Below are 12,606 nucleotides of genomic sequence, written 5' to 3'. Positions count from 1 at the left end.
AGCACCCTCTGCTCTGCCTCACTGACAACCACTGGGATCAGAGCTGGAGCTGAGTGATACATAATGAAATTTGCCTTCAAAATGTGGTAGCCTCCATAGAATATGAGAATGTACAAATTTTTTATTTTTCTCTTTTAAATTTTAGTTCTTTCTTTTGTTCTCCAGGACTTTGTTTGATATCATGCTCTGGGCCCCCTCTAGATGGGCTGCCTTGTAGAACTCTTTTGTCAGCCAGAGAGGGTAAAATGTTTATATTGATTCCCTAAGGGAGGTACCAAACAGGCTGTGGAAGATGCCAATGTTTCAGTACAAACTGTACTGTCCCAGCAAGTCTAACGGGACCTAATCACATGTACAGTATTGTGGTAATAGGGACCATGGTATCAAATGCAAATGAGGAATCATAATGCCTTTACTGCTCTAAGGCAGGGGGGTCAGGCAACCATATGACACACAGCGGACTCTTCCACGCGTTAGGGCTGATTCTATTTTATTTTCTTTTGTACTTCATTGCATTCTTTCTCATGCTCTTTTCATTCAAAGATTCAATCCCAAGACAGGATTATGATACTCCACCAGCTGTTGTGTCAGGTAGGAAAATTCTCATTCTTTTAAGACTGGATTGGAGGGGAGAGATGGAGGTTGCCTGGTTTTTTCCCAAATTCTTTAAAGCAGTGATTCTCAACAGAGGTGGGTGCAGGAAATTTGAATTCCAGTTTGGAAGGGGGCCTATGTAGTTCAGAAACATAAACTTAATATTGTAATTCTGTTATAAGTCTCGAAAATAAATGTGTTGCATTTTAAATAGAAAGTAAAAACTCAAAGCCATTTTGTCTGTCATGGATACACAGAAGATAGAGTCTGTGTTCTGTGTATCAGTGATTCTCAGTGTTGACACGGTCATCAAATTCCTGAAAAGTGGGAAAATAATTTTATGTATAGCAAAAGAGGGCACAGGTTAATAAAAAAAAAAAATAGTTTGAGAAGCACTGCTTTAGAGACCAGAATTCTTCTAGATTGGAAAATCATCCCATTTGCTTGCTCAGCACCCTGCATAGGGTCTGACACATAGTATGTGCTCAATATAATTGTTTGTTGAATGAATCAAAACTTCAGATTTGTTCCCAAAATGATTCTTTTGGATATTGAAAGAAAAGCTGCCATTATTCCATTTATACAACAAAGTGGCAGAGGTTGATTGGAAAATATGTTAGTGTCTTGAGGGTTTTAATTAGCAGTATTTAAGTTGTTTCATGAAATTTAGTAGTGCAGTATGTCATAGGATATGTCTATGTAAAGAGGTGGATTTTTATTTTGAACTGCACAGATCCTCTTGTGCTTTCATTTTAATTTTGAATTTTGACTTCTTGCAAAGAGAAAAATGGGCACAATTTTTTATTTCAGTTAATTTTTAATTAAATACTGGCAATCTGAAGAGCATGAATTCTTTGATTCTTTGATTCTTTGACATGTCAGACAGCAAGGTCATAAAATACAAAGACAAAAATGCATTGGGAAGACAGAAGAAGAATCAAAGGTCAGAAATAGACTGAAAGACCCCATGGAGCAGTTGAATCTGGCAACCTGATGGTGGTTTTCAAGCAGGGGAAATCTTGCTTTTAGCCACCTGTTTGCTTCACCCAGCATCTGAAGGGTAATTCTTTTTTAATTTTTATAGCCTTATTTAGTTATGTTCCTGGCTGAATACTCATCTTTAAACTTCAATTAATAATGTCCCATTGAGGAAAAATAATGGCTTTTGGTCCTCTTCAAGGTCTCTACAGTAGATTGCCACTAATGAAAATATCACTTAGTTTTTCCCAAAGTGTATTTCCTGTCATATCTTAACATGCCAATTTCATTTAGGGTTTAGGGCCCCTGGGAAGAGACAGTATTTCATACATGGTACTTTTGATTAACAAGATACATCTACTCTTGATAATTTACCAATATTCATAAAAATAAAAGACACAAACTGGAACTTACCTTCAACTAGGTTTCCTGATTTTACTTTCAAGAACATAATGGAGAAAGCAAGCAAATCATTAAAAGTACTTATCAGATGTCAGTCATAGGTCAGGCTCTACGTAAGTCGATTGAGGCAGAAGATCTGGCTGAAAATCTAGGCTCAGGAGTTCTCACCTGATTGCATACACAAGGCCACTGAAAGTTCTAGAGCAGATGAGCGACTTGATAAAAGCAATGCTTTAAGAAACTTAATCTGAAAATTTTGTGTGGTCTGGAGCAGGAAGACATAAAAATCACATGGAACAGTTAAAAAGATTAGATATGATATATTGTATTTATAATAAAAAATCATCCTAGGTTCCCAGCAGTGGAGTAAAAAGGAAGGGACCCAATATAGAGTTAATATGAAATTTGGGAGATTTCACAGTTATTTTCCCCTTGTAAGATTTAATTGATAGTTTGAAATAAGTTTCACAGACTTCTTTGATCTACATCTAAATAGAAATAGACTTGCCTTTCCAAAATGCTTGTTAATTGGCTGGTAGGACAACTTCAATGACTTTTCAGAAATTGAATATGTTTTTCTCACCCCTTGGCCACATCAGGAAAGTGAAACAGGAAATAGCATTGTAATATCTCCTTCTAAAATCTTCCAATATGTCAATATTGGACAGAACAAATAATCATTTGCCAGTGTAGAATCCAACTAAATTGCTTTAATTTATTGAAGCTGAGATATCTGCTTGATAATTTACAGATACATAACTTAATTTCATTCAATCAATATTTCAACATTTATTGAACAACTTCTGAGTGCTAGACACTACACAAAAGTACTGGGGACACAAAGATGAACAGAAAATAGACCCCTGAGTAAAATATATATTTTTGTCCGGGTGCGGTGGCTCATGCCTGTAATCCCGGCACTTTGGGAGGCCGAGGTGGGCGGATCACGAGGTCAGGAGATAGAGACCATCCCAGCTAACACGGTGAAACCCCGTCTCTATTAAAAATACCAAAAACTAGCCGGGCAAGGTGGCGGGTGCCTGTAGTCCCAGCTACTCGGGAGGCTGAGGAAGGAGAATGGCGTGAACCCGGGAAGCGGAGCTTGCAGTGAGCCGAGATGGCACCACTGCACTCCAGCCTGGGCGACAGAGCAAGACTCCGTCTCAAAGAAAAAAAAAAAAAAAAAAAAAAAAAAAATATATATATATATATATATATATATATATATATACATAAATAAATAATTATACCACTTACTATGGTATAATAGACTGTTATAACATTAATAACAACATTTATTTGTGTTGTTATTTGTGATGTTGAATGCATAAAGTACAGAGAATCAAGAATCTAGAAAGAATATTTGAAATCCTCAGGAAGACAAATACTATTTGGTTTTCTGTGTAGTATTAAGTGATGTCAACTTCTGAGAGTGAGTGAGAGATGGCACATAGTAAGGATTTAAGAAGAACAGAGATTTGGAAAACTATGGCATGAGAAGGCCAACTAACAATCTATAGAATTTTGAGGGGTAGCAGTGGGGGTTCATTTGAAGCTATGGACTATGTATTTGTGTGATTAATCTGTGAGGATATTTGATTTTCTGCGGTCGTAATCAGTAGCCAAGAAGGCAGACAGGTGAATTAATGCAGGGTTAGTATTTACTAGGTGAAGTGAGGAAAAGGAGAGTGTGCAATTATGACATTGGCAAGAAAATAGTTGAGTGGCAAACTGGATTTAAGGAAAAATAAAGAAGGAAGAAAAAAGAAGGCAGTGGTGGATGAGAGATAGAAAACAAAATATAGAGATAAGCAGTTTTAATGAGATGTATAATGTAGTTAGTAAAATAGTTGGATTTAAGATTTTGGATAATGAACTATTTCTTGACAAAGTTTGAATCATGGGAGCAGGTGACCACGGTGAATTTGAGGTGAAAGTGACAGAAGTTAAGGGAGTTAATTAATGTGAACATAAAAAGTGACGAATGAAGTGAGGGTATTTTTGCATATTTTAATTTTGTTTTGTTTGTTCTTTGCCATTAATACATTATACAAGGCTCAAGAATATTTTACTTAGGAAGAATCTGAGGTAAATATTTAAGCTTCAACAATGAATATGCCTTAAAAGTAATAATAATCTGGGAAGAAAGAGTTAAAGCAAAAGTGGTGATGTTCAAAAGAAAGAAGGAAGCTTGGGAAACAGAAGCACCTCTGATTTATTTCCCTGGAGTCACCTCTTCTTGCCTACATCTCTGCGAGGCCTTACCTAGCTCATTTCAAGGAGAGAAGACAGAAGGCTGAAACTGCCCTCTATATTTTCACACCAAATCAGGAATCTGTTCTCTTTTTAGTATTTCTTTTCCGTAACAACTATAACTCCTTTAAAACTCCTTCTCTCTTAAGCAAATGTTAGTGAGAAAATATGTAAAGGCATAGTAAAATACCATTTTCTATACATGGTTGGGTTTTATGAAACACTTATGAAAACTGAAGATAATTTGTAGTCAAATTTTTATTTCAGTTGTTTTGAGCTTAATTTCCTTGAATGACATCAGCATGAAATCAAGCAAAAGACTACTATCACCAGAGAACTAAAGGAGAATCAAAATCTATCCTCTTTTTCTAAAGAGCTTTGAGTTCAGAATTTGAACCTAGGTTTGAAAAACAAGAGAATAAAAAAGAAGAGAAAAACGGGGCCTGAAAAATACACTCAAAAGAACCTGTAGAACTTGTGGAGCATTTTCATTCTTTGCTCTAACCTTTTATGCACCAGCTGAAATAGGCTGAAATAGTAAGTGTTATCATTACAACTTCATGATGAGATTTCACAGAAAAAGTTTGCATAAATCACAATATACTGGTCCAATAAGAAGTTTTTAAATCTCTGATTTCTAACCATGGAGTTGTGCTCTACGAATAAAGTGCTTCACTGGAGTACTTGATGCAATTAAGACAAAATTCACTGTTATGAACAGCATGCAGTCTCTCACATTGTTTTTGTTTCAGCAATCTAAGTTTGCATTGGAAAGCCTCATTCATTTGGAATTTGTGATGTCCAAGCAAAGATTTAATTGAAGCCTATTTTTTTATGCTGCATCTTCGGTGAGAATTATTGTGTTAAACTATCCTCTATTATCCAGAGGAGGGAGAGGCACAGTATTTTAGCTGCTTCAAAGAACAAGAACAAGACCATCTTTCAAACTCTAAGCAACATTGGTTTTCATAGATTCCATGAGCTAATTACAAATAATTTCCATCTTTTAATTAAAAATTAAGTCCATTAGTACCTCCAATTAGGAACAATTAGCCATTAAATTGTATTTATTGTAAAGGACCTGACACATTGTTATGTTTCCCACAAGCCACACATGAAAATCAATTTCATTTTTTTTTTTGCTCAAATACTGTGCATTTATATTGACTACAAAACTACCTTTCTTTAAATGAATTGATTTTTTTCTTTGTAATAAGTTCTTAGATTCTTTGCTCCACTTATTCTTCATTTATTCAACTAATATTTACAGAGCACCTACAGTGCTACAAAAAACTAAGGGTAGATCCATTTCTTGCCCCGAAAGAACAAAGATTCTAACATAGTCAAAGGATATACAGAACTGTCACATAACATAGTACATGACAGATATCATAAGAGTGGTCTGCAGAGCGGGACTTTTTACATGATATTTGTGCAAGTATTTGACGAATAGGCATGTGCACGCTGAGTTATTGTGTTCCTGCTGGTGCATTTATTTTGTTTGCTAAATTATAAAAATTGAATCATTAAGACTTTTCCTGTGGGACCATAATTGTTATTTATGTATTAAAGTAGGAAACTAGATTGGACTAATATGTAAACATAACTGTTATTTAGCCCAGGTTGTTTTTTGTTTTCGTTGTTTGTTTTTTCAAAGGATGGGTTAGGTGAGTGTAAAATTCTATGCCTTATCTTCTAATCCAGCAAGCATTTCCTGTAAAGGTCCAGATAGTAAATATTTTATGCTTTGCAAGCCATATAGTCTGTGTCATACTATTCAACTCTGCCACTGTGGCGTGAAAGCAGACACAAGCCATGTGCAAATAAGTGAGCATGGCTATATTTCATTAAAGCTTTATATGCAAAAATAGGCAGCAAGCTGGATTTGGTCTGTGGGCTATAGTTTACCTACCCCTGCTCTCTCTAGTCAATTTATTTTTATAAGTATTCCAAACTAAATACTATCACTGATATTCTTTATAATACGTATGAAGTGCCCTTAAAATTAGCATTTTTCAGCTTTTTTTATTTCATAAAAGTGTGTACAGAATAATTGATTATGGTAGTGACATACTAAAACCCTTTAAGAGTGTTTATTTTTATATTTTATTAATTTTTAAAATTTTTCATTATATATTGGTCTTCTAGGACTTACAGCAGCAACAGGGGATCACCAAAACCAGGAAAATCAAACATATATTCTGTTTAATATCCTCTTGGCAGCCTTTAGAATCCTATACTTTTAGAAATTTAGAGAAAAGGTGAGAAATATATCATCTCAAAAGATTTGTAGTAAAATATATTTGACATCTTTGTCACACCACCTGAGGTGGTTTCTCTGTTACTGTTGTGGTTGTTGATTAGTGTACACTGAAATTACTCTCGATCTACCAGTATTTTAGCTATTCTGTTTCCCCCTGGGTAACTGCTTCCCTGAGTACTGTGTGCTGCTTTGCAATCCGATCATAAGTGAAAGCTTTCCTGGTCTTGTCTAAAAGCCAAACACTACACACAGCAAGCCTGGGATGGCCGGAGATAGGACTACCCTCTGTGGCAAGGTCAGAGAAAGACAACGCTTGGTGATGCAGCACACACATCAAATCAAAAGGCAGCCTCTCAAAATGCTTTCTGCAGTAGACTCTTTCAGTGAGCGGCAGCAACTGATTTAAAGCATCCCACAGCAGCAGCACACAGCATCACTTAGTGCCTCAGTCATCTACAAAAGGGCAGAGCCTTACATAGTATGCAGCAGAGCACTTTCAAGACAACAATGGACTCTAAAGTAAGCTAATTGCATGTGCAGGAATCCACACATCTGTTACTGAAATCACATGGTTCCCTTTTTAAATCAACAGCACACAGTGGGCACTTGAGGAGCCTGTCAGAGAATATAGTCATGAATTGACTATGCATGATTCAGCCCTTGCCAGAGGCATGCCAGAGACATCTGATTCTGGAGAGATCCTGCCTAACAAACATGTTAACAGTTCTCTAGACTCTATGTTAAATTAGTTTATCAGAATGCAAAATGCCTGAACCATGTAATTGGACATCCCTATTGAAATGTTTTCTCTCAGTTAAAATGTAACGTTTTAACCTCTTCTTTCTTAGAGCAGTGATACATTACACGAACATTTAAACAATGTTACCAGCCTTTTGAGAAGCCACAGCAAACATAATTGTCTGTTATTTTATCCAACGTCTTTTATATAAAGAAGCAAATGATTAATAGATCCTTGAGTTCAGTGTCTCAGCACATCTCTCTCTCCAGATGAACGAATATATTTATTTTTAGCTGACAATGTAAAATACCAAGCTTAATCTATTTCCCCTTGGCCTTGGTTTTCAGGATAGTTGGAATTAGATGGAGTATATTGCAAATGTTCCTGGTAGCATGTTCTCTCTATTGCTTTTAACTGTTTGTTGATTTGCTGGTATTTTTAATTGTGCTTCTTAATGCAGGGCTTGATTTTGTAAATCTTTCACAAATTCAACATTGAAGTACAAAGCTTCTAATTCCTTTAGCAAAAACTAAATAAATAAATACTGTTGTGCTAAGGGAAGTTTGTGTGCTAAACATGTTAGGGGAAAGACAAAATGAAAGATGATTTTGATTATGTGATCATCTTATCTAAAAATTTACCACCAGAAACTGTTTGTTTTCATTCTCACACATGCAATTTTGAACAGGAAAAAGTATGGTAGAAAAAATCAAAATGATTTTTAGAATTCACAGGGTGTATGTGACTTCTGGGTCATATTATTTAATAATTATTTAACAATTAGAGTTACCTAAATTTTCTGAAGCTTACTTTTTCCCTCCTTAAGAGTAGAGAGTAGATAATCTATTTATTACCTCTTTATGTATACACAACAATACAAGGATTAATTGAAAAGATATGTCCAAAATACCTAGTAAGGGAGTGACTCATGATCGATATTAAATAATTGAAGCTTCCTTTCTGCTTCCTTTCTTTGCATTCAGCAAAGTGTTAGGACTTTTTGAAGAATCACTGATCTTATATTTGCCATGTTAGATTAACTGATCCAAAGAAAGGGGTCTTTTGAAATAGTTTCCAAACTCAATATCTAAAAATAAAAGAAATAGAGAGTTAATTATGTTATCTTTCTTATTGGCCAACTATTATGATATTAGTAGGTGAATTAGTATGATAAATATAAATATTTGATTACAACATGAAAAATAATGTTTATAATGCACAGTGAAAAGATGACAAAAGTGAACAATTGTTATGATTTTGAGGTCTAAAACATACACATGAAAAAATCTAGAAAGAAACGCATAAAATTATCATATATGTTTTCAATTTCTATTTCCTAAACTTTTTGAAATGTTGCTTTGCTACACTTATAATTTATTAAAACTTTAGTAACAGTCTTTGAAATGGCAACACTTTTAAGGAGACATTTATGTACCAGAAAAACATGACTGTATGAAAATGAAAATAAAGATGATGATGATGAGTGTGGTGATTATATGGATGATAGCGGTAGCAGTGGTAACCGCTAACATTTTCTCCACCTCCGCTCATCACATCTCTACATTATGGCATTTAGGGCAAGATTAAGAGAGACATTATATCTCTATATAGAATTGGCAGAATTTTTGAGTGATTCTATAATCTAAAGTCATTAAATTTTATGTAAATCCACTTTCCACCTACCAGAAGATCAACATTTCTATAACCGATTGTTAATGCCATTTTTCATATTGGAATCGCATTTCAAATGATATATTGTGTTTCTTGCATGCAGCAATTGTAACAACCTAAAATCTTCCCAGTTTATATTATGTGAGATATCAAGGCCCTTGTGGTTTACAGAATTGGTATGACATATTTGAAAGGGGACCATATATAATACACTTTTAATTACATATTATGTCGAACTTCTGCAAATTAAACTGCTACTATATACACTTTTTTCTTTTTCTTTTTTTTTTTTTTCTTTTCTGCTTAAAATGAAATCTGCCATTGAAGGTAGTTTGTTTCCCTGAGCTATAATTACAAACTACTTATACTTACCCAATCAAGCTGATATAACTTCTAAGTGCTTTTGCCACCCAAGATATTATTTATTCTTCCTTCTTTTCTACCACTAAGTTTTATTTATTTTGATCATGTGGAATATATCAGTATATTATGTTTTATCCGGCAACTTTATGTGCCTGCTCTGAGTCCAGCAGTCTTCCCAAGAGACTCTGATATGGGAATGCAAAGGACTCCAGATCCAGGAAATATGAATTTCATTCATAATTGAGCAGTTACTTTAGCAAATAAAAATGAAGATTTGGTAAAAATTATTGAGATTTTTGAGATATTTGTTCTGGAGGGTTGAAGCCTACTAGCCAAAGAAAACCAAAGGTCAACTATAGTCAAACATAGTTAAGTTAATTAGCTTGCTGAAACAAGAGAGAATCTATACCAGCTGAACCATGGAACGTCTCAGAAAAGGAAATCTGGAAGGGCTTATTACAGAATTGGAGCTCGTGTAATATGACTTAGGGAAGGGCGTGAAGAAGTGATCATTTATTCTGCATTGAGTGATATCTGGAAATGAGGGGCAATTGAATGATTGTGTGTCTTAAGTGTTATTTAGTAGTTGGGAGGAAGAAAGACAGGCTGGAGTTGTCACTGGCAAAGATGCAGCCATCATTAATGTTAGACAAAAAAAGGATGTTTGATTGTTTTGGTTTGCAGAATGTACCTGTCTCTCTTTTATCCACCACAGTCCTGAGTGGCCTTGTCTGATAATTGTTGATAATCTTCGAAAATTGTTTAGTTAGAAATGCTATGACCTTGCAAAGAGCTACCAGCTAATTAAAGGTAATTTGAAAGATTTCCATAAATTCTTTCCTTATCTCAAGGGCAATTATAATATTGCCTAACAAAAATATAGCAGAATATTAAATGTCCTTGATGAAATATAAATGCAAACATGAGAGAAGGCAAAATGGTGTTTTATTCATCACATAGTATTCATCACATACATACTATGTTCTAGGCACTGTACTTAGTGCTTTACGTGGATTGATTTGTAACATTTGATTGTCACAATCATTCCACAGGGAGTTTCTTTGTCCTCTGCAAATTGGTTCTTTATAGGCTCAGCTGCACCCACACTCATATTTATGCTCCTTCAGCTGTTTTAACCTTTTTCACCTTCTTAAGTTCCAAACACGAGTCTTGCCATTTATGATAAAAAGTGACTCTTTCTTTATGAGAAGATCAGTACCACATTTTATCTGATCTTCAAATGTTTGTTTCTTCAGTTTTCCCTTCTTTCTATCTTCCTCTTTTGTCAAGCCATAGTCCTCTTTTTGTCAGTGTTAACTCCTCCTTCTAGGTTCTTGATTTCATCTTTCTCAATCTGTTTTTATGGTCTTATAGCATTGATTACCCTCTATCCCAGATGCACCTTCTTCAATACATATTTATTCAATGATGATTTTTCCTATGCTTAATGAAATGTGTAGATCCTTTCTGCCTCAAGATTCTCATGGTGCTGGTCTTACAACACTTTGCTTTTCTTCATTTTTTTTCCTCAGTGACATCATGTGCTTCCTCACTTTTAACTTTTATGTAGATGACCTCCAAATCTATATTGCTAAATCCAGTCATCTATTTTGATTGATTTTCATGCCAATGTTTCCAACTACTTCCTAGATATCCCCATCCACTCTTACCTGGCCCGTTTATAATTCAAACTTCTTATTCACAATTCCAGTCTCATAATCTTTCTTCTCAATCCAGTTTCTTCTGCAGACTTCCCTAGGGTTCAAGCAAACCTCTATAAGCATTCTTTCTCTAAGCCAAAATTTTTTAAGTGTAGCTACAAGTTTAAGATTGTTAAGAGTCTTTGACAGTAGCTTAGAGTATAGCTCTTCTCTTTGGGGTTAGAACCATATGATTTAATGTTATACTAAGCTTGGAATAGGATAGGAAATCTTTTACAAATTGGTGAGTTATTTTTCTTTCAGCCAATGTTGCTTAAAACCTCAGAGGTGTTTTGGTGCGCTCTATGCCACATGCAATCTTCCTTTTTCATGTAGATTCTATTTCTACAATGTATTTTGAATCTGCTATACCCATTCCATTCTATTACCCAGGTCCAGGCTGGGTTCTTATTACATTCTAGTTTTATTATTTCAGTATTGTTTTGGTGTCAACACCTAGCACTTCTCTTTCCTATTCATTCTTCACACACATTCTTGAATAAATTTTAAGATTAACGTTTAACAAATTTTATCTGCAAGAATTTGTTAATAGAACAATTAGGAGTTACCTTAGTAGATAACTATCCCTACCATCTGATCACTGCCAGAAAGTAGGATACAGATCAGATTTCTGAATCTAAAGTCATCTTTTCTAACACCAGCCCTCAAACTCGTAACCAGTATATACCAGAAATGTAATACTACTCAAAGCTGTAGTTAGCTTACGGAGATTGTTCTACAGGGAGGCAGGTGTAACGACTATGTCATACCGCAGAACCACAATATGATGATAGTTGCTAGTTGGTCTCTGCATAAGAGGAGACCTAAAATTTTTCTAACTGGAATATTGCCCTTCCTGCAGCTAACCTCAAAGTGAAGGGGTATATGTGTTGAAAGGAGTCAGTGGGTTCTCCTTCTTCTTCACTTCTTCCATTCGAGACTATCATCCAATGCCAATTTCAGCTGACAGTTTAAACATATGGACCTGTGTGTACCCAGCAGCAAAGAAAGCTACATTCCAAGTACTTTTCAAGAAGCATAACAATTTCAAAGTCACTGCCACTCATACCTTTCAGAACCTTGACTAAGAGAAATGATATTTTTGGAGAAATATTTGGATCTTATGCAGTATATCCATTTTCCTTGGATATTCTAAGTTAGATCCTTGGATCAAGCTTTAAAAAAAAAAAAAAAGCTGTTTTACGTGCATGAATGCATTCCACTGGACCCCTGAGAAACAGCTCTTCATGAAGTATGCCTTGGCACAGTACCATTTGTTTATGTTTGAAGGACACTATAATAAATAGCCCTTGGAAACTTGCTTTGCTATATTAAGGCTGTTGTTCATTAGACTGCATAGTGTCTGCTCCTTTCAGATTCACAGGAGAAACATCTCTCTTCCTTCCATATTAGGAATCATTCTTCAATGCACCTAGCTTATTTTCTTACCTAATGGACACAGCGACTTGTATAAATCATTGCTAACTAACTCTGATAACGTTTTAATAGCATTTATTTAATAAGCCTGTTTGCTGACTTCATCTTACTCTCTTTCTCTTCACCTCATTTTTCTCACTTATTTCACACTGCAATATTTTATACAACCTTGGAAGCTGCCTTAAATAGTTTTGAGCAGCAAGGTG

The 12,606-nt window shown here is 35.0% G+C and overlaps 1 protein-coding gene across 13 annotated transcripts in view; it reads left to right on the top strand.

Moving 5' to 3' along the window:
• The window catches only part of LOC105470974 (RNA binding motif single stranded interacting protein 3), a 1,471,638-nt gene that overhangs the window by 1,393,313 nt on the left and 65,719 nt on the right, over positions 1–12,606 (top strand). For 10 of the 13 annotated variants that reach the window (XM_071090775.1, XM_071090774.1, XM_071090776.1 and 7 more), the window contains one exon: positions 544–591. The exons of the other annotated variants lie outside the window; for them this stretch is intronic. In XM_071090775.1, the coding sequence (XP_070946876.1) occupies positions 544–591 (48 nt within the window). The remainder of the gene's footprint in view (positions 1–543; positions 592–12,606) is intronic. 13 annotated transcript variants of the gene reach the window in all.

The sequence above is a fragment of the Macaca nemestrina genome, chromosome 2 (genome assembly GCF_043159975.1).
Source record: "Macaca nemestrina isolate mMacNem1 chromosome 2, mMacNem.hap1, whole genome shotgun sequence".
Taxonomy (NCBI): Eukaryota; Metazoa; Chordata; class Mammalia; order Primates; family Cercopithecidae; genus Macaca; species Macaca nemestrina.
Note: the sequence above shows the minus strand (reverse complement) of the source record. Positions and strands in the feature narration are given on the sequence as shown.